Source organism: Hydra vulgaris, chromosome 03, assembly GCF_038396675.1.
Source record: "Hydra vulgaris chromosome 03, alternate assembly HydraT2T_AEP".
NCBI classification, from domain to species: domain Eukaryota; kingdom Metazoa; phylum Cnidaria; class Hydrozoa; order Anthoathecata; family Hydridae; genus Hydra; species Hydra vulgaris.
Genome location: NC_088922.1, coordinates 62,112,501 through 62,136,078, shown reverse-complemented (window position 1 = coordinate 62,136,078; position 23,578 = coordinate 62,112,501). Strand labels below are relative to the sequence as shown.

The 23,578-nt window shown below is 28.4% G+C and overlaps 1 protein-coding gene across 1 annotated transcript; it reads left to right on the top strand.

The window, feature by feature from the left end:
* The first annotated feature begins 266 nt into the window (after positions 1–266).
* Positions 267–16,935, top strand: LOC100212092 (5'-AMP-activated protein kinase subunit beta-2). Its single transcript, XM_065793928.1, has 7 exons — positions 267–409; positions 860–1,040; positions 9,653–9,746; positions 15,428–15,566; positions 16,041–16,189; positions 16,284–16,352; positions 16,517–16,935. Exons 1-7 carry the CDS (start codon positions 298–300, stop codon positions 16,601–16,603), a joined length of 831 nt encoding a protein of 276 aa, XP_065650000.1. The 5' UTR covers positions 267–297; the 3' UTR covers positions 16,604–16,935.
* Positions 16,936–23,578: the final 6,643 nt, after the last annotated feature.

The following is a 23,578-nucleotide window of genomic DNA, read 5'->3' as shown; positions in this document are numbered from 1 at the left end:
TATAAGTTTTTAAAAGCTAAAAGTAAAGAGTGGACAGTTTTTTATATATGATAGTTTTGCATTTGATAAACAGTTATTATAGTCAAGTTAAAACAGTTAAAAAAGTAAACAGTTAAAAAGCCAACAAAAAACTGTTAAGCATGTTAAATAGAGTCACAACTTTTAGCGTCAAAGTTTATTTGTTAAGTTTTGTTAAAAACAAAATCTATTGCATATAAAATCAAAAATATAATTTCAAATAATAATTTATACAAATGCTTTTAAATAATTTTAGATGTAGTTTTTAACTAAAAAATTATGGGACAAACTTCAGGAAAGTATCGTGGCGAAACAGATTTATCATCAGCTCTTGACTTTAACCCTAAAAAGCCAGTAGATGAATCATATGAAGTCAAATCTGAATCATTTGGTATTATTTTTCATTTTTTTTAAAAGGCGATACAGTACGATTAGTACTGTTCTGTCTTTTTCTGTTACTGTTTTGTTTTTTTGTATGAGATGAGCTTCCATTGCATCTTCATTTAATATTGAATAATATTTAAGATTTTTTTTTTTGTGTGTGTGTGTGTGTCTCTGAGTTATGTATAAAACAAATAAGTCGAATAGAAATTAAATTAAAATAAATACATATACTCAATATTATGTTTTTCTTTGAGACTTTTATTAAAATTTTTTCAGCTAAAAAATTTTTTTTTTTTTTAAATTTCAGCTCATTTCATTTACAACTGTGTTGCAAATGTTTCAAAGCTTTATTGAAAGAAGCTAGATACTTCGTCAGTACAGTTGGTACTTTTAAAACATGACATTTGGCTGTATGTGGAAAGTTTTTAATTTACAACTTTTTAAACTATTTTTCTAGAAAAATGCAGTTTGCGCCATGTGATTGATGATGGTGGAGATGGTTTTGTTCCAGTTGATTTGGATGTATCAGCAAAAAGATCAACCGTTCCCACTATCTTTCGTTGGGAATATGGTGGTAAAGAAGTTCATGTGTCAGGGACATTTAATAAATGGAAAACGCGTTTTCCATTGACCTACAGGTTTGTAACCACTCCTTATACAAATGAAATATTCTTTTAATCCTTGGTTCTTACCTTTAATCCTGGAGCACCAAAAATCTTTCAGAATTTCTTGACTTTATAGAATGAAACAGCACTTTAAGTGCTACACAATTTTTTACTTTTGAGTATGAAGTCTTTGAATATTATTATTTTTAATGAATATTTTCACATGGTGTTTTATTAGTTAAAAATCAAACTGTACTGTTATCAGTTCTAAATATAAAAATCTAATATCAATTATAAATATAAATTAAAAAAACAAACATTGTTTTTTCAAATATTTTTTAATAATGGTCAAAGATTAAACTTCGAGCTTTGAGCCATTAAAGCGTCATTTTATACCTTGTGGACTAACATTTTAGGGTTTTAACATAAAACACTTAGTGGACTTAGCGGGTTTCAACATAGAACACCTCATCAAAAGATGATACTTGGTGAGTTAATGAGAAAAATCCTGGAAATCTTAAAAATCTAGTGTGATTCATGAGATCATTTGAAATTTCTGATTTTTCCAGAAAATAAAAACTTTAGTAGCAAGTACCTCAATAGAAACTTTTTCAAAAGTTAAAAGAGCCGATTCAAACCACTAAAACCATACAAACCACTAAAACATGTTTTTATACTGTGACCTCTTTATTTTTTTTAAGTTTGTGCTGTTTTTTGAATTAAAACATTTTTTAGTATAAATTTGCACACTATATAGTACAAATATATTTTTTGCTTTATAATATATCATACAAGCTAAAGTACATCAATAACTCTATTGTTTTAAATGCATTTTGTTCTAATTTTATTGTTCTTATTTGGCAGCTTCCATGAATACCCACTATTCTAATGAGTTATTAAAAAGAATTATTATTAAAATCAATATTGATCTTAGGTTTTATGTGGTTTGAAGTAAAGTTAAAATTTATTAGTTTTTAACTAAGCCATTACAAACTTTTTCTAGGTTTACCTACTGAATTGTTTCTTATCAGTACATTTATAAAAATAATCAGTTCTACAATATAAAGACACTAAAACGAAAAAACATCTTGTCCTAAATTGCTAATTTTGTAATACAGGTATTTGCTTGTGCCTTCGTAGTAGTGACTATGTAACTTTTACTCTAAATAAAGGTACAGCTCTAAAACTCAGTTTAGTGGTTCTGAGACCAGTTGGTAGTAAGCTTTTTGAGTAGTAAGACCAGTTGGTAGTAAGGTTTTCCGAATTCAAGTAGCTCTTTATCAAAGTATTACCAGTTTTATGTTGCGCATTGTTAGTATCCTTATTAATCCTTTTAGTGTTCGTTGTTGAGGCCACATATGAAGCTTTTTGTTACATCTTTGGATTGATTAGTAGGAATAAGGTATCAGTATAGCTTATTAGTTAGAGACTGGGATTTAAATTTGACAGGAGTCGAGGCTGAGTTTGATGAAAGTATAGCAAGGGCTTGTGACCAGGGCTGCATAAATGTTGATATTATATATATATATATATATATATATATATATATATATATATATATATATATATATATATATTGTAGAATACATCTTAAAGTTGTTTAAATATATATTAGACTCCTTATTAAAATTTTTGTTGAGCACTCTTAATTGTATTTTAACATTCCGTGTAAATATGGAAACTAATAATTTCACTTACTCATTGAAAAATATACCTATACTAGATGAAAAAAGTTGTACTATTTCTTTGATTGAAAAAGTTGGGCATTTTATCAAAAGAATTCGCTGGAAAGCCCATTTTTTCTTAAAACCAAATACAAGCACAGATGGTGTATTTAATAATAACCAAGATAATGATAATTATGGATTTAAAACAAAAAATACCCCACCTTTTATACCTGATTTGGAAATTTTGAAAATGACCTATTGCATTTAATTAAAACAATAAAGTTTTGCCCTATAAAAAACGAATATCAAACAGAATTAAAGTTAGATGTTAAAAAAATTAAATCAAACCCTAATATTTTCGTTTTTGCTGATAAAACAAATAACTTTTACCAACTCACAACAGAAAACTATGAAAAAATTTTATGCGACAATATTACTAGTACTTATGAAAAAGCTCCTAAAAATTTGCAAAATGCAATTAGTTTAGAAGCGGAAAGTATTGCTAAAAAAATAACCTTGATAACAGAATTGAATCAACTGCCCCTGCCCAAGCCTTCATAACACTAAAAGACCATAAACCAAATTTTCAAAACAAACTTCCTTGAAGGTTATTGGTTCCCTCAAAAAGTGAGATTAGACATGTAAGCAAAATTAAATTGGACAAAATTAATAATATTCTTAGAAATAAATTGAATTTGCAACAGTGGAAAAATACCACTGATGTTATAAATTGGTTCTCCATAATCGAAAATAAAAATGACTGTACATTAATTCAATTTTTGACATTAATGATTTTTACCCCTCAACAACTGCAGATATTTTAGATAAAACAATCGAATTTGCAAAAAGCCACACAGTTATTCCTGATGAAACAATCCGTATAATAAAATATTGTAGAAAAACCTTACTTTATTTTAATAAAGAAACTTGGAAAAAGAAAAACATACATGACTGCTTTGATGAAACAATGGGCAGTTATGACAGCAGAAATTAGTGAATCTGTCACAATTTTTAAATCAATGTTTATTTCGATTTGAAAACCAATATTTTTAAAATTTTTTATATCTTTTCTAATTTTATCGAGCAGTGGATCAGATTTTTTGCGCATTACTATTAAAAAATTTTTATGCATTACTATTCGTCTATATGAAAAAAGGTTTATATGAAAATTCATATAAACCTTTCAAAAAACCAAACAATGAATTATTGTATATTAATATTAACTCAAATCATCCACCCCAAATTCTAAAACAAATCCCGATTTCAATTAGTAACAAGCTAAACCAAAACTCCTCTAATGAAAATGTATTTAATTCCTCTAAACGAATATTTGAAGATGTCCTTAAAAAAAGTGGTTTTGAAAATTTTGAACTAAAATTTTACCCTGAAAAAAAGAATTCAAAAAAGCGAAATAAAAAAAGAAATGTAATTTGGTTCAACCCCCCACATAGCAAAAATGTTTCCACTAACATAGGAAAGGTGTTTTTAAAATTGGTCGATAAGCATTTCCCACCCTCTAATAAATTACATAAAATTTTTAATCGAAATACAATTAAAGTAAGCTACAGTTGCGCAAAAAATATGGAAAGAATTATAAAAGGTCACAATAATGCTTTGTTAAACAAAAAAGAAATCCTAAATGAAAAAACTACAGAAAATTGTAATTGTAAACAAAAAACAATTGTCCAATGAGTGGAAGTTGTTTATCAAAAAATGTGGTATATAAATGTGTTGTTTCCTCTAAGAATGTACCTGATAAACAATATATTAGCATAACAGAGAGTGAATGGAAAAAATGTTTTGCCAATCATAAGCAATCTTTCAAAAATAAAAAGCATTCAAAAGCCACTATGCTGTCAAAAATATATATGGGAATTAAAAGATAAAAATATTGATGATTTTATACTGAATTTGTCCATCCTTAAAACAGCGCCTGCATATAACAATATTTCCAAAAAATACATACTATGCCTACAAGAAAAATTTGAAATAATTACTCGTGCAAACCAAGAAAGTTTATTAAACAAAAAATTGGAATTAATTTCTAAATGTCGGCACGAAAATAAGTTTCTCCTAAAAAACTATAAAAATAAATGAGCTCAAATAATAGTTGCATTAAATCCCCTCTTTTGAAAAATATTTTTTAAAGCATTAGTAATCATTTCTAAAGAATTCTTTTTATAATAGTGTCAGCAAATTCCATAAATGTGTGAAAACTTACAGTAGTGAAGAAATTTGCAACTTCCTGTAATTTAATTTTTGGTATAAATTGAAGTTTTAATAATTTAATCATTCATTTCTGATGAGTCTTTATTGATGAAACACAGCGTTAAATGAAAAAAATTTTGTTAAGTGATTTTTACTAATTTCTATATATATATATATATATATATATATATATATATATATATATATATATATATATATATATATATATATATATGTATATATATATATATATATATATATATATATATATATATATGTATATATATATATATATATGAATTGAAGTTTGTTCATACCATATGTAATGCTCTCTCTCCAAGTTTTCTTACTTCAACCACTGCATTTTACTCCTGAAGCTGCTTCCTCTCTACATGCTGCATCCTCATTGCTCAGCACACCCAAACTACCTTAATTTTCTCTGATGAATGACATCCAGTACACTCACTATTCTAAATCTGTCTAAGATCATGGCTTCTTTTCTTACCCTATTAAAGTCATACCACATATCCATCTGATCATCATCTTCTCTCTTGACAAATGCAACAACATATAAATAGAGGAGAGTTATCGATATTGGAACAGCGTCTGAAACACTTGCACTTATTTCAGAATAAAATGTTTCATAGCTGTACTTTTTAAAGTATAACATCTCTTGTTTTCTATGTTATGAGAGATTTTAAAAGTTTTCTCACAAAAAATGCATGTGCACCATCAGCTTTTTTCTGTCATTTATTTTATGTGATCAAATGTTCACACTATATTGATTGCACATGGTAAATCATGGTCACCATGGTAAAATATACTTCTTTGGGTTATACAGTTTTTGTATTTAAATCAATGATTTATAATGCATGTAGTGACATAAACTTATCTTATAAATTTCTGCAAAATGTTGTACTGATATAACATAATAGTCTAAAGTTTCCATGGAATTATAAAATCTTTCTTACTTTATCAGTGATACAATCAAAGGGTGAAATAATCAATCAAAGGGTTGAATAATCAATCAAAGAGTTGAATAATCAATCAAAGGGTTGAATAAAAAAAGTTTAGGTGCAATTTAAAAATAAAGAGTTACAATTATAAACCTTAAAAACTTTATTAAGTGATTTTTGATTAATAAATAGAAGTCATAGCTAAGGCTTTTGTATAATTTATTTGTAGAATTTCATTTTGGTTAGTCATGTTGGCTTGACAAAACTGAATTTTTTTTTTCCAATAACAGTGCAATCAATTAAGTCAAACTATATTTTAAAGTATAGAATGGTTGTCTGTTTGTATTAATTAAATCAAATGTTTTTATAACTAAGCCATCTTCAATTAAAAAATATTTAATCTTTAGGTGTTTCAATTTTAGCAACTCTACCCTACTAAAGCTTGTGTAAATATTAACAGATATTATTTACCTGCATTTAAATAAATTGCAAACATGTATGTTTATTTATATATATAAATATATATATATATATATATATATATATATATATATATATATATATATATATGTATGTATATATATATATATATATATGTCAACTTGTTTCTCCGCGCAGCGGCCTTGTTCCCTAAGGTTCGTGTTTCGGAGTTATAGAGTTGAGAGAGGGTTATAACCACTAATAAGTAGCCTTCCTCATCTGTAGTGGCCTTCTCGGCCTTGAGGAGGTGAATAACAAAAAAAAAAAAAAAAAAAAAATCTAAATATATATATATGTATATATATATATATATATGTATATATATATATATGTATATATATATATGTATATATATATATATATATATATATATATATATATTATATAAATATATATATATATATATATATATATATATATATATATATATATATATATATATATATATATATATATATATATATATATATATATATATACACACACACACAGTATTGGACAAAACATTTGCAACCAACATCGAACAATGCTAAATAGTGTTCCTAATTTTACATGTCTTAAAAACGAAACGAACTATACTACCACAGCTAACAGTTCAGGAGTCTAAAGTCATAGCATGCCATGACATGAGCAATCAGCTGACAGGTGACAGCACACAGGTAGAAGTTCGTTGACAAGTGCCATTTTGCAGCGGACAAAACAAGTGCAACTTTTTTGGTTTGTTTTAATAATTAAAGGAAGTATCCAGAAGTTTCCAGAAGCATGCAGAAGCTTCCAGAAGTTTCCAGAAGAAGCATCTGGAAGCATCCAGTAGCATCCAGAAGTATCCAGAAACATTCAGAAGCATCCAGGCGCATCCAGAAGCTTCCAGAAGCATCGAAAAGAAGCATCTAGAATCTTTCAGAACAGGTTCACACAGTTTTATTTTACTATATAAGAGACATGTAAATTGACATGTAATTCAGTCAGTATATGGGAGTCAATCAGTCAGTATTATCAAGACAGTTTATCGAAGTGAGTTTTATCAAAGTGTTTTATCGAAGAACATCAATACAAGAAGTGAAATACAACAAGTGTTTCATTACATCAATACAGTCCACATCCAACCAAGACGTTGTGTTCCACAGAGCATTATTGTATCATCACAAGGCAAATGTAACACAGTAAGCCTTGAGAAGCGTGATTATTTATTTTTATTTTTATGACTTCAAGTGCAAGAATGGCTCCCAACAGTCTTGGATTGGAACTAAGAAAGAAAATTATTGGCGATTACGTAAGTGGAATGTCACAAAAAAGTATTTGTGATAAATATCGCGTGAAAAAATGGACCGTATCAAGACTATGTTCCAAATATCGTTCTACGGGGAAGTTGGCAGCAGATAACAAAGGTGAAAGACTGCGTTCCACCACTTCTAGAGAGGATTCTATGATCGTCAGATCTGTCAAGAAGGATACCTGGATATCATCAGTTGAGATACAAAAGCAATTATAGCTGCCTGTATCAGACCGAACAATCAGGCGACGTGCTGTTGAAGCCGGATTGTTTTCTCGACGCCCTGCAAAGAAATCGCTGATTTCACTAAAAACCCAGAAGAAAAGACTTCTGTTTGCTACATCTCATAATAACTGGAATGTGCAGAAATGGCGAACTGTCCTGTTCAGTGATGAATCGAAGTTCAACATCATTGGGAGCGATGGCATTTGATGTGTACGTCGACCGGCCGGAAAACGCCTCGATTTACTTTACTGCCATAAGACCGTGAAGCATGATGGAGGCAATGTAATGGTCTGTGGGTGTTTTTCTACTAATGGTCTAAATCAAATAGATTGAAACGATGGAATAATGAACCATTTCATATATAAGAATATCCTGAAAGATGTTATGTTACCTCATGCTGAATGGAATATGCCAATAAAATGGGTTTTTCAGCAAGACAACGATCCGAAACACACTGCAACAATAGTCAAGCAGTGGTTTCAAGACAACCACCTATCGGTGATGGATTGGCCGCCTCAATCTCCGGATCTCAACCCTATCGAGAACCTGTGGGAGATCGTCAACCGCAGAATTAATCGTGAAGGTGTTTGTAATAAGGATCAACTGTTTGAATAAATCCAAAAGGCCTGGGTAACGATTCCACAAAGTTTCATTGATCACCTGATCAAATCTATGCCTCGAAGATGCAAGTCTGTGATCGACAACAAAGGATTCGCCACAAAATATAAATACAGCTTGGTCAACATTTTGTTGAGTTGCACTTGTTTTGTCCAGAAGGAAATCAACTTTTTTTAATACTTTTGATTAACTTATTATTTTTCGTGTACATATAATGAACTTTGTGATGAATAAAACTTGAAGAACTTTGACTCTAAACAGTTACATAGTTATTTCTCTAAATTGAAAAAATGCAGCACTTTTATGTAAAGAAACTAAATTAGCATTATTTGGTTGCAAATGTTTTGTCCAATACTGTATATATATATATATATATATATATATATATATATATATATATATATATATATATATATATATATATATATTTATTTATTTATTTATATATTATAAATTTTTTCCTAGCCCCAGTTATTAAACTCTGCTGAATCTTATAGTATCGCCGGGTTCAAGGTTAGGTTTATAAAAAGTTCCATATTTAGCTGGGTCAGGGCCCCCGTCTTTTACTATAGCTTATAGCTTAGGTTGCCATGCAATATATATGATTGAGCTGGGTTCTCCAATACTGTAAAGCATGAATACAGTACAACTTGAGGTTTGCAGTGGTATCTGTGAAGATTGCTTCTATTTATCGTGTTCACAATTTTTCACTCCTGATTCCATTTTCTATCTGTGTAAATCTCTTATTTTTGTATAGATATGTTGTCATATTTAGACTGCTTTTTCTAATGATTCTAATTTTTTTTTTAGACGAGGTCCAAAAACCCATTGTAGATGAAGTTTGACCTGAACTAGCTGTCAAGTTTGAACTATTCTTTCTATCTTTTGCTCAGGAATTCTCTCTTTTCTTTTAATGCTTTTCTGACTTAAAAAGTAACTTAGGTGTTAACAGAAAGCAAAGAAAACTTGTTTTCTTTGCTTTCTGTTAACACCTAACCTAAATAATGGTTGCTTGTTGTCTTGTTGGAAGTGAGTTTGTTGGAAGAAAAGAAACTAAACCATCTTGATTCTTTATAATATATGAATTCACTATTTTTCAATAATACATTCAGACTTGAAATTTTTTGAACCTTTTTGGAACTTCCCATCCCTGTTTGTAAGTAAATTTGTTGCACAAAAAAAATATATATTTCTTTAATCATAGCAAATGTTTTATAGTGGAGGTGAACATGCTGCTATTATTGATTTGCCAAGCGGAGAGCATCATTACAAGTTTTTAGTTGACGGAAATTGGGTACATGATCCACACCAGGTTTGATTTATGTCTAAGTTATAATGGATTTTTGTAGTTTTTTATTTTAAAAAATGAATTATTGGGAACCAACACAAATCAATTTTTTTTTAATGATCCATGAGAATATATACTATGTTGATTAAAAAATTCCTCTATGATAAATGTCAGTTCTTTTTTTTTTTTTTTGTATTTTTTTTATTTTTTTTGTAGAAAGAAGTTTTATTAAGAAGTTTATTTTTTTATTAAGTTTTATTAATTTTTTAAGTTTTATTAAATTATTAAGTTTTATTAAATTATTAAGTTTTATTAATTTTTTAAGTTTTATTAAATTAAGAAGTTCAGGAAAAAAAAAGTCTAGTTGATTTTTAAAGGTGTTGACTGATATGCCAGATACAAAGGAGTTCAGAAGAAAATTCTAGTGTTGTACAACATGATTGCAGAAGAATTCTCTTTGTGCACAGTTAGCTACTGCTTAATGTTGAAGTCAATGGCATTGTCTGGAGGTCTCTAGCAGTTGCCTGCACACTCAGTGCTGGTTCGGTCTACAAAGCTTTGCTTTGTTGAGGCTGTGGTACATGTTGAAGTACTATAATGAGGTTCCCTTTATGCTGTCTATCCTCTAGCCATTTAATGTTGATATCTGCTAGTCTTAATACATAAGAGGCTTGAGATGAGGCACAAGCTTAGTGGCTCTTTCTCATACTGCTTCAATACTGTCAATGTCTCTGCAATAATATGTGTTCCATGAAGAGCAAAACTCAACTAAAGCATTAGTTGTACATAAGTTGTATATAGTGTTAATAAGTTAATAGGTCAAAAGTATGAGCCAGTTAGGTCATAAGTGTGAGCTGGGTAAGTCATAGGTCTTATAAATCCATGTTGATTGCTAGCAAGCAAGTTGTGGTCAATCATACACTTCAACATCAGTCACAAATATTCATTGCTATTATCAAAAGCTTGTGCTGGATGAAGTTTTTCACTTCCTTGACCTGTTAGAGTGAAAAATAACACAGTGTAAACATATTCTTCTGGTAGACAGGCATAGCACTGGTCAACAGTCAGGTTAGCAAATTCCAGGATCTAATTGGTCATGTTGAAGCAGCTGTTCATGTTTTAAAGTTGGTATGCTTATAGTTAAAATGTTTTTGGTTTTTGTTGAAGCTGTCTGAGATATAGACCTGGATTAAAAAATCCCTGTAAAGCCTAGTTAGTATGATTAGTATTCTGAATTGATTAGTATCTGAAGCACATTCAGATACAAATCAACTCAGAAGGAGAATAAAAAAATATTTAATTATTTAACAAAAGCTTGTTAGCATTTTTTTAGAATTTAATTTTTTGTTGTGGTCAGCGCAACAGTACGGTAGTAAAGTCTGATTGGTTTATTTGAAGTCATAACAGCAATTATGATTAATTAATTTTATAAATTTTAGTTCTATAAATTTTAAGATTACCATCAATCTTCTGTACTGTGTTAAGTCGTACAGTAACTCACTAAGTATACCATCGCTGTGATGAGGGTTCGAAGCTTCTGAATGGGAATTTTTATTTTGAATGGGTTTAGTTTCAGTTTAGGTTTGAAGCCTCTGAATGGCAATTTTTGTTTTGAACATGTTAGTTTTTTATTTTTTAACTATTATTGTTGTGTATTGAAAGTTTGTTATTTATGATTTACATTCATTATTGATATAGTGATAAGAGCAGTGAGTGCACATACATTGGTTGATATAGAGATAGGCACTGTGGAGCACACTTACATTTATTAAAAGTTTTTATTTGGACAGGCATTTTTTAAATCAAAGAAAAAAAATCAAGAAATCAGAAATCACTACCGTGACTTTAAGGAAAAAATTAAAGCAACAGTTTATTTGTGCGAGTAACAACATTAATTTTTATCCAATTATTTTGTGTAATATGTTATATGGTTCATATTGTTGAGTAAGATAAGTTACTTCAAAATAATAACAATATTAATGATAATTAGTTGAAATATTTTTAATGTAGATTTAAACAGTGTAAAGATTTCAAAATCAATGCAGAAATTGAAAACTTTTTGATGATATATTTCTAGCTGGAGTTTATGTTGATGCTAAATCTGGAATACTATTAAAAGAAAATGCAAGTTTTATGGACAACTGTAAAGTAATGGTAGAAATGGGACATTTAAAAATGAAATCAGCTTTTGAGGGAATTGAAGAATTCCTAAAATAAATACACGAAGCATGAAAAGTTGTAACTTGTATGCTTGTCTCACAAGCAAGTGTAGAGAAGCTATTTTCTGTGCTTAAGCTCTTCACTCAAACCTGGAATTTTTTAGATAATATTTTATTTTTATGAATGAAGATTTTGATGAATAAATGTTAATAGTACTTAAGTTATTAACATATAACGAAAAAAAAAAAAAAAATTAGATTTGTTTTGTGCAGAGCAGAGTTTTGCTCCAAAGCCTTTTATATTTATATATATATATATATATATATATATATATATATATATATATATATATATATATATATATGTATATATATGTATATACATATATATATATATATATATGTATATATATATATATATATATATATATATATATATATATATATATATATATATATATATATATATATATATATATATATATATACATATATATATATATAAACATTACCAGTCAAAAGTTTGGGTTCACTTGCTTTGTTTTTTAACTCTGCATAATTTTCTTCAATAATTGAAGCTCCTTTCATTCAAAACTAGCTGAACAATAATTTTAGGTATTTGTTATAACATTTTGATTATAAAGACACCTATTTATGAATATAGAGTTTATCATCATTACAATAATGGGTATACTTTGCTGTTATAATTAGAGATATTTTGTAATAATATTAACTTAATTAATTTTTTTCTCACTGTCGTGTTTTATAGTATTTTTATACAGAAAGGTAATCAAAACATTGTTTGTGTTAAATATTGTAAGATATGTAAAATAAATATTATGCACTTTGAAATTTTTTCCTAGTATTGAAATTTGAAGAAAAGTATATATATCATGTTTTGATTGAAGAAAAATGGTTCAAAAACAGAGCCGAGTGTAGAAAAATTAGCTTATTTATTATAGTATATTTATATATGTATTTATATACAGTTATTTTAACATTACACAAAGAAGGTTGTTCAGCATGGAAAATTGTACTTGAACTGCCCCTGAAATTTGCTAAAAACTTAATTCTATGCAAGAAACACCAGTATCTGTTTCAACCGTAAAACAATACCTTTGCAATTACGGCTTGAAAAATTGTGTTGCTGCCAAAAAAACCATTACAATGCAAACTATATAAAGTTAAAAGTTTGAGCAAAAAAAAAAACTCGTAACTCTATTGTTAAAATTTTTAACAATAGAGTTACAAGATTAAATTAAGATTTGGAAGAATTAACTTAATAAATATTTCATAATTATATAGTTATATTAATAAGGTTTTCAGTTTTATTTTCAGTTTTAATTTCATTTTCTGTTTTATTTTTATATTTATGTTGCTCAAAACAATATTCATTTATGTTACTCAAAATCTTAACAGTATATTTCAATATGCAGTTAAGAGATTGAGTAATATAAATATTAAAATTTTAAATCATTCGGTTTAAAAGTTTTTTTAAGAGTGAGCTAGAATAACTGAAAGATTGTCTGGTGAAATCTACCAGGCTAGTGCAACTTTTGAAATCTACCAGGCTAGTGCAACTTTTGAAATCTACCAGGCTAGTGCAACTTTTGAAATCTAGCAGGCTAGTGCAACTTTTGAAATCTAGCAGGCTAGTGCAACTTTTGAAATCTAGCAGGCTAGTGCAACTTTTGAAATCTAGCAGGCTAGTGCAACTTTTGAAATCTAGCAGGCTAGTGCAACTTTTGAAATCTACCAGGCTAGTGCAACTTTTGAAATCTAGCAGGCTAGTGCAACTTTTGAAATCTAGCAGGCTAGTGCAACTTTTGAAATCTACCAGGCTAGTGCAACTTTTGAAATCTAGCAGGCTAGTGCAACTTTTGAAATCTAGCAGGCTAGTGCAACTTTTGAAATCTAGCAGGCTAGTGCAACTTTTGAAATCTAGCAGGCTAGTGCAACTTTTGAAATCTACCAGGCTAGTGCAACTTTTGAAATCTACCAGGCTAGTGCAACTTTTGAAATCTAGCAGGCTAGTGCAACTTTTGAAATCTAGCAGGCTAGTGCAACTTTTGAAATCTACCAGGCTAGTGCAACTTTTGAAATCTAGCAGGCTAGTGCAACTTTTGAAATCTAGCAGGCTAGTGCAACTTTTGAAATCTAGCAGGCTAGTGCAACTTTTGAAATCTAGCAGGCTAGTGCAACTTTTGAAATCTACCAGGCTAGTGCAACTTTTGAAATCTAGCAGGCTAGTGCAACTTTTGAAATCTAGCAGGCTAGTGCAACTTTTGAAATCTACCAGGCTAGTGCAACTTTTGAAATCTAGCAGGCTAGTGCAACTTTTGAAATCTAGCAGGCTAGTGCAACTTTTGAAATCTAGCAGGCTAGTGCAACTTTTGAAATCTACCAGGCTAGTGCAACTTTTGAAATCTACCAGGCTAGTGCAACTTTTGAAATCTAGCAGGCTAGTGCAACTTTTGAAATCTACCAGGCTAGTGCAACTTTTGAAATCTACCAGGCTAGTGCAACTTTTGAAATCTACCAGGCTAGTGCAACTTTTGAAATCTACCAGGCTAGTGCAACTTTTGAAATCTAGCAGGCTAGTGCAACTTTTGAAATCTACCAGGCTAGTGCAACTTTTGAAATCTACCAGGCTAGTGCAACTTTTGAAATCTACCAGGCTAGTGCAACTTTTGAAATCTACCAGGCTAGTGCAACTTTTGAAATCTACCAGGCTAGTGCAACTTTTGAAATCTAGCAGGCTAGTGCAACTTTTGAAATCTAGCAGGCTAGTGCAACTTTTGAAATCTAGCAGGCTAGTGCAACTTTTGAAATCTAGCAGGCTAGTGCAACTTTTGAAATCTACCAGGCTAGTGCAACTTTTGAAATCTAGCAGGCTAGTGCAACTTTTGAAATCTACCAGGCTAGTGCAACTTTTGAAATCTAGCAGGCTAGTGCAACTTTTGAAATCTAGCAGGCTAGTGCAACTTTTGAAATCTACCAGGCTAGTGCAACTTTTGAAATCTAGCAGGCTAGTGCAACTTTTGAAATCTAGCAGGCTAGTGCAACTTTTGAAATCTAGCAGGCTAGTGCAACTTTTGAAATCTAGCAGGCTAGTGCAACTTTTGAAATTTAGCTGGCAAAGGCAGTTTACAGCAAGATAAAGTAAAAATAAATGTGTTTGTAAAGAATAATATTTATTTACAAAATTTTAATCGTTTTTTTCTAACAGCACTCTTGCCAATGCACCACAGCGACTTAAGGTTTTTCTAGATGTAAATACTATTTAAAAACAGTTATATTATATATAAAATATAAAAGTTATATTATATATAAAAATCTTCATTGTGAATAAATGATGGTTTGTCATGATTGAAAATTGTTTGGTTTTTCCGTTTTTCTTTTTTTATAAAAAGGTTTCAAATTAGAAGTTTAAACATTTAAAATTCTTTTACCGATGATAAAAACCAATTTTATCAAAATATAAGGTATATTAAGATACTTATTGATTTGATGCTTTTGTATTACACAATTTAAATTTTTTTTTAGAAAACAGTTGATGATGAACTTGGAGGGTATAGTAATGTTATTTATGTTAATGAATCTGATTTTGACCCAACACAGGCATTACTAAATGATGAATGTGGTACCAATGTTCCTCTCGGAGCAAGCTCTTCATCTCTTAGCAGTAAGATTTTATAATTTTTAAGAACTAACTTTTAAAGAAATATTTTGAAATATGTTAGTATATTTATATAGCATACTTTAGCGTACATTATCTTATCAAAGTTTTTTTTTTATATACGATTTTATGACTCCTAATCATTTTAATCAATTTTAATCCTCCTAAGTAATTAAATAGTTGGTAGTAATAAAAGCTCATAAATCAGAATAATTAGGTAAAATTATGTGTAGATAAATAATTATGCCAGCATTCCCACATATAATGTTTTTAAATACTTAATTGATATGCTTCCAAAACTTAAATAAATCACATTTTGAAAAAAGCGCAATTTTATTTCGATAAAGTAAACCAAATAAAAGACAAAAATTTAATAAATTCCAAAGCGATAATAAAAATAAGCTCTTTTGTGTTTATTTTTTACTTTTACTTTTATGAAGTTACTTTTATCATTCTATATTTAAAAATATTTTCTCATAGGAATGTCTCCTCCTGGTAATTACGGTCAGTTTATCCCGGATATTAGTCAAATCTCTCAAGAACCTTGGGCAAAGACTGCCAATTTAATTCCCCCTTTGTTACCTCCTCACCTACTTGATGTTATTTTAAATAATGATGTTGTCGATGAGGTGATGTTTTTTCTTTGCTTCTTGCGGATATAAATATAGGCTATATAAAATGTATCAATAACTTATTTTTTCATGTATGTATTAAAACTAATAGGATGATCCAGTCGTTTTACCTATTCCAAATCACGTGGCATTAAATCACCTTTACGCACTTTCCATTAAGGTAAATTTGAAGTATTTGATCTCTTAGCTTGTATGATTATTTAATATTATACAAAATTAATAATATTAGGGTATGACATGATATTAACAAATATTAGAATATAAGATTAAAAATGTTAGAATACAAGTTTTATTTAAGTTTAATTTCGAAGTTTTGTCTTTAAGGATAATGTGATGACTCTAAGTACAACTCACCGCTACAAGAAAAAATATATCACGACGGTAATGTACAAACCTATAAATGTTCATTAAAGTTAGTTGTATTCAAAAGGAATTGTTTTATTACTTATTTTGTATGCGTTTTTTTTTTTTGTTTTTGTTCTTTTTGTCTCGATGCAAAGTTTTTTTCTTTCCTTATTTTTTAAAATAAGTTTTAATTACATATATACACAAAACTTTTAACTAATAAAATCTTCCAAGAAACTTGGCGACTTAAAAAACCAGGTTTTTCAGCTTTCCGTGACTTCGCACATTTAGGAATTAATACCACCGCTCTTTATAAACACGCAATTAAAGCAGCAGTTTTTTATTTTATATTAAAATCTTGTATAAAAAAACTTATAAAAGAAAAATAATAGTAAATATTCTAGTAGTTTTTTTTTTCACTTAGAATTTCTTCACAAATAAACGTTTAATTTATTCATTTTTCGATACATGTTTCGACTATGACATAGTCATCCAATCCATAAAATATATGAATCAGAAATAGTTCCAAAAGGTTAAAATAATATAATAGAGACAGTACAGTTGATTAATAATACAAGTAATCTTAGCAACAAAACAATAATACAGTAAAAAAGAAAATTGTAACAATTGTCATAAAAGTACAAAAGAAGAATAAATAAATCGAGAATGTTTTAAGAAGATTTAATGAGATTTAGGACTTGAACAAGTGTTTTAAAATTAAAAGCGTCATTTTAACATGCTTCACTTGTTTGTTAAAGCTAGGATTTTTCCACTCAATATATTTCTTTTAGTATTAAAACATTTGTTCGAGGCAGAATTCAAAATTAAAAACTATCAAAATAAAATTCAAGTAAAAATCTTTGTAAATATTTTTATCTTTCCAATTGTGTTCGATCATTTATGTCTTAATGACGAGTCGTTTTTTTCAATAAAAACAGGATTTATATCCTTCACATTCAAATTTATAAACAGCGAATGATTTATTAAGAAAATTAATCTTTAGAAAATCATTAGGAAAAAGATGTGAGATTTTCTGTGAAGTGAAAAGCAAGCTTACAGTAATCGAAGTGTTTTTTGATGGTTTTTTATCGTCTTCTTTTCTACTTTTATGATATTATTTACATTTTTTTCAATCTTTTTTTGCTATTTTATTTATCATTTATACGGTCTCTATTATACTTTTGTTACTATTTAGAACCAATTTTATATTATATCAATCGTATATTTAAAATGTGTTATATAGTCGAAAAATGTATTTCATGTTTATAATAAATTAGTTACAATTTTTTTTTGGCAATACTTTATTCAGTTGTGCTATTTCTTGAAACTTACCAATTAAGGGGCTCAGCGGAAAAGTGATCTGACCCGCATTTTTAAAATTTTCCAGATAATCACTGCTTAGAATACATGTGTGTATGTAGTTTGTTGTGGAAAAAGTGCCGAACCTCAAAACCCATTCAAACAGTGCTGCTACCTATAATCTATAATCATATTTACCTTAAAAGAAAAATGAAATTTGAATTGTGAAAAAATTCCCTATCCCACAATCAACAATAATGAACAACCCAGATTTGGAAGACTTTCTAATGAAAAGTGATTGTGATGATTCAGATGCAGATAACAATCCTTCTTTTATAGATGATGTTAGCAAAGGTATGTATATAATCAGTGTAGCATCAAGATATACTTTTCATTGAGTTTATCATGCAATAATATAGTTTCTAGCCTTAATGTTGTTTAGGTAGGTTTTCCTCTTCTAGTTTTTTCAAAACTGACATGCACTTTTTTATTGCATATTCATGTATTGGGGATTAATATGTTGAAGAAAACGTAAGACCAATATCTATATCAACAGGAGTTGATGGTATGTACTAATTGTCTAAAAATAAATAGGTTTATAAAAAGAATTTTTTTAGTCTCTTTTGTTAGGGCCTAGGACCGATTGTTTACATTGGTGTTAGGCCTAGCATTAGACTAGCTAGGGTCATTTAGTTTGTTGTGTTAGGAATTCTTTTCTTATTAGAAAATGATTTTTTACTAACATTTTTATTGAAGGTGCAAATGCTAACCTTGTTTGAGAAGTAGGACAGGACGAGAGCTTCTCCCAGGAAGTACAAGAAAAAACCCAGTCTCTTTCGAGAACAAAAAAAAGAAAACAGACAGACATAGTCGTAAGCGAGTTGCCCATCCAGAACTATACAAAAGAAATATTCTAAAACAGAAAAGGTCAACAGGAGAAGGATATGTTACAACAAAGGGTAAAGTAGTTGAACCAAAGATTTTTATTAATAAAGATTATTGTTGCAATCTTGAGTGCAGCAGTAACATTTTGCTCGCCGTAATCAAGTTTTTTCTAACTTAAACACCGTGACTGGGATTTAAAAAACGCCTTTGTAATGGGTTCTGTTGATGTAAAAACGCAGTACCTATACTGCATCTAATCACGCCCGTAGGGCAAATAGTCGCACCTTTAAACTAACTGATACATGTGGAAATGTAAAAAAGATTTGCAAAACTTAATTAAAGACACATTCTGTTTGTGTTTGTAATAAGCTGTCTTTGCGGTCAAGCATTGTTTCATATCTTCCTAGGTATTCCTTTTTATCATTATTTTAGGAATCTTACCACATCCAGGGATTCTTTGGTGCGCAAAATCGTTTTTAGCGCGTTGAATAATTTTATAGATGGTGTTAATTGGAATTTTTTGGCCAGAAAGTGATCCACCGTAAACTTTTTCTCGATCGATCAAATAGTAGCTGCACACGCGTCCGGTTTTTTTTTTTCTCTCTCTATAACAGTAAAATAAAGTTTTACAGTTGAAATGCAACAAACTAGGTAAGATTGCAAGCATAATTAATATATACTGTATTACATAACTCTGTCTTTAAAGCTATTGCCGTTTTTTAGTTATACACCGTTTAATACCGAGTTATTAACCACAGAGCCAATAATAGGATTAAGGACCACTGAGTTTATTATATATAAGCTTTTGACACATAAATGAAAACTCCTAATGTTAAGTATTAGCGCTTAATGCGTTTGATATTTGATTAACAATTTCAGCCATTGAACGTTCAGTTAAACCTTTTTTAAAAAAACCAAGCTGTTTTAATTAAAGCACATCGTTTTCTGATAAATGATTAAAGAGCCTGTCATACATTATTCTTTCAAGCCGTTTTCAAAAACAACGTAAGATGGATATAGATCTATAATTATAAATATTTGAGTCATCTCCGGTCTTTCTCGACTTAACATATAATAATCATCTAAACATATACTAATAATCTAACATAAAATACTAATAATCTAACTAAAATAAACATATAATAATAATCTAATAAGATCTAAAAGGGCTTTCATTGAGTTTTTCCTATATGATAGGTCATGCTTTTTACACTCTAAAAAATAATAAAAGTTCAGGTAGATAAATATCAGCCAAAATGTAATTAAATCAGTCTTCAACATTATTGAAACCTCGTAATTATTTACTTTTATATTTTCATTAACATCTAGTATTGTACCAGGTAAACTTAAAGCTGTCAAAAACCATATCTATTTTCAAAATTGGCGATAAAACAAATATTTAAAGTCATAAACCTATTAGTCTTCCTCAGTCTTCTTCCAGTGTCTTTAAATTTCTATAACTATTATATATAACAGGCTTTTATATTTGTTTAATACTCCTTCCGTTCCAAAAATACTATTCGTATTTGCACTCAACTTAAAGAATTAGTGAAAATTAGTTATGTTGATAATTTATTTAATTTTTTATATAAAATTTAGACGTTTTTCTGTAATTTAATAAATTTTTATGCCGATAATATAGTTTACTACCGCAAACCATTCTTTTAAAAATAATTGTTTTTTTAACGAAAAATTTTTAAGGAAAAAAGCTCTCTAAAAGACGCTATTTACCCCAAATTTTGCCCAAAATATTTATTAATGAAGTCGAAATAAAAATAAATTTTGTTACTAAATTTTTAAGAGTGGTTCTCGACGAGAACATTACATGGAAACCGCATGTTGACTATATATATATTCAAAAATATCTAAAAGTAAGGAGTCTTATATAAATCCAGATCATATTTAAACAAAAAAGCCTTAACCCAACTTTATTACTCATTTATTCACACGTATATAAATTATGCCAACATTGCTTGGGGAAACACCGAAAAAAGTAAGTTACAATGCCTTTATCGCCGTCAGAAGCATGCAACCCGATTACTTTATTTTGCAGATCGTTTTACTCGTTCCAAACCACTATTTATGGAGATGAGAATACTTAATATTTACAAACTCAATATTTATAACATTTTATGCTTTACTTACATGTGGAATAACGATTTAACTTTACCTATCTTTAAAGAACTTTTTCCTCTAAATCCAATTACTAAATACTTAGAAATAAAAATTTTGTATATGAACCAATTTGCAGAACAAAATTTAACAAATTTTGCAATACATTTCGAGCACCATATCTTTGGAATAAAACTATTATACCTAATTTTGATATATCCAATACATTTCCGATCTTTAAAAATAAACTTAAAAATTTTATTTTATCTACTAATGATATATTTAATATAATAAATAAATACCTTTTATAACAACCACGTACTTGTCTTTTTAATTGTAAGACTGTTGTATTTCCCCTTTCCTATTATAAAGAGATGCCTTACTGTATTTAATATTACTGTATTTAATTTGTATATATATTTATATATGTATTTATATATTTGCGCTTTTATAAGTTCTGACAATAAGATCGAACTTTTTTATTATATATAGCATTAGTGGCTTGATTTTTACTTTCAATTTATATCACGATTGTAATTTTTTATTTATTTATTGTAATTTTTTAGCCTTGTTTATGCATTGATGTAAAAAACTTGTAAAAGGTTCTGACTATGAGATCATCATGATCTTCTTTCAGAAGCCTTGTTTGTTTGTTTTTGTAAACAACGACAAAAATGTAAACAAAAAACAAAAACAAAAAAAAAATTATTACTTTGTTGCCAAAATTGATTGAGTTATATTCTATTGCAACATACAAGACTTTGTGGCCGAATTTTTTAAGTTATATTTTATTAAGGTCCAGCAAAGTCGACTTTTTAAGATCCGAGTTTAACTGAAAGACAAATTAGGCCACGTTTGTACCCAGAATTTAACTCAAATACGAATTTGGGCTTTTAAAAATACATTTAATTAAAAGAGAAGTTTTATAAAAATAACGAAAGTGTATTTTTGAAAAAGTTTTTAAATAAAATTTTTTTGTTTGTTTTAGGTGCCCCATGAAGACCTAACGGTCTTCCCACAGAGTACCGCGGAAGAGCATTTAACGTGGAAGTTCACGCATTCTTCCTTACCGACGGCGTGAAATATGCGTCGAACCCTGGAACTCTTGCATCTAAAGCAAGCGCTTTAACCACTGCGCTAAATAAACAATATATGCTAAACAAATAATCTGCGCTGTATAAACATTTTTTATAAACTAAAATTAAAAATTATTAGCTTGTAATCAACCACATTTCAAAACATGACAAAACACAAGTGAAACAAAGAAATATTTAATTTAAAAAAAATATATACTCTAACAAAAATCTAGAATATAACGTCAAAAAAAAAAAAAAAATCAAAAAGTGCAGTAATAATGAGAAATTAAGTTATCGAATCTTTACAAATCTTAATGCTTTTGAACGTACATGAACAAAAGAACATTAACAACTTTTATTGAAAAACTTCGAATGTCAATTTTATAAAGGAAAAAGATCGCGAAGAGTATTACGTAAAACCCTTTAGGATTTTTTGAAAATGATATTTAAGATTTATTAAGTAATGAACAGACTTTGTGCTTAAAAAAGACTTTAGTAATTGACTCTGTAAGATTCATCTAATTGAGCGGAGAAACAGGTTGATATACATGAAACATGTAATATATTTATAATTATTATTTTTTAATTAAAAAATATTAATAAAAACCGACTTTCGAATTTAACTGAAAGTTAAATGAAAGTTAAATTTCTATTTTAAATTCGGCGCCGAAGTCGAAGTCAAAGTCAACTTTGTCTTTCAGTAAACTTCGTAATCCGAATTTTAACGAATATTTGCCGGTCCTTATAATTTATTACAAAATACAAAACTTTGTAGCCAAACTTTTTGCGTTGTATTTTGTTGCGAAATCTGAAGAGTCCAGTCGATTTTGTTGAGTATATACAAATTAGGAAAACATGATTTCATTAATTTCTCAATTAAGAATGGATCTACGTCTTTCATTTGTATTTTAGTCGTTATTGCTGGAGATATTGATGCATACACATCTTTGAAAATAGGGCCTGCGCGAGTAGGTATCAAGTGGAGGGAGGGGGTTATGTTGGTTCGTTTGTTACCTAGCTTTTTTTTATTTCCATTTAAAGTAAACGCAGAGTTTTGTAATGAGAAACTTATATTTTAGGGGCGCCAGTTGACTGACTCAAGAGGCGCGGGGAAGAGGCTATTCAATTTAAATTATTTGTTTAGCGCTGCGATATATATATATATATATATATATATATATATATATATATATATATATATATATATATATATATATATATATATATATATATATATACATATATATATATATATATACTATATACATATATATATATATATATATATATAGTATATATATATATATATATATATATATATATATATATATATATATATATATATATATATATATATATATATATATATATTTATATATATATTATGTTAGTGCATTCTACAAAAAGAGTGCTCAATGTTCTCAAAAAACAGAGCAATAATAAGTTAGTTTTTTCAACAACTTGTTTCACCATCAGTTGGTTCATCGGGAAGTTCATCAGTAGATTTATCTAGTTCAATCAACCTACTGATGCTAAAGGCAAAAGTTAGATAAGTGTTTTTATTAATTTAGATATATACATATATATATATATATGTATATATATATATATATATATATATATATATATATATATATATATATATATATATATATATATATATATATAT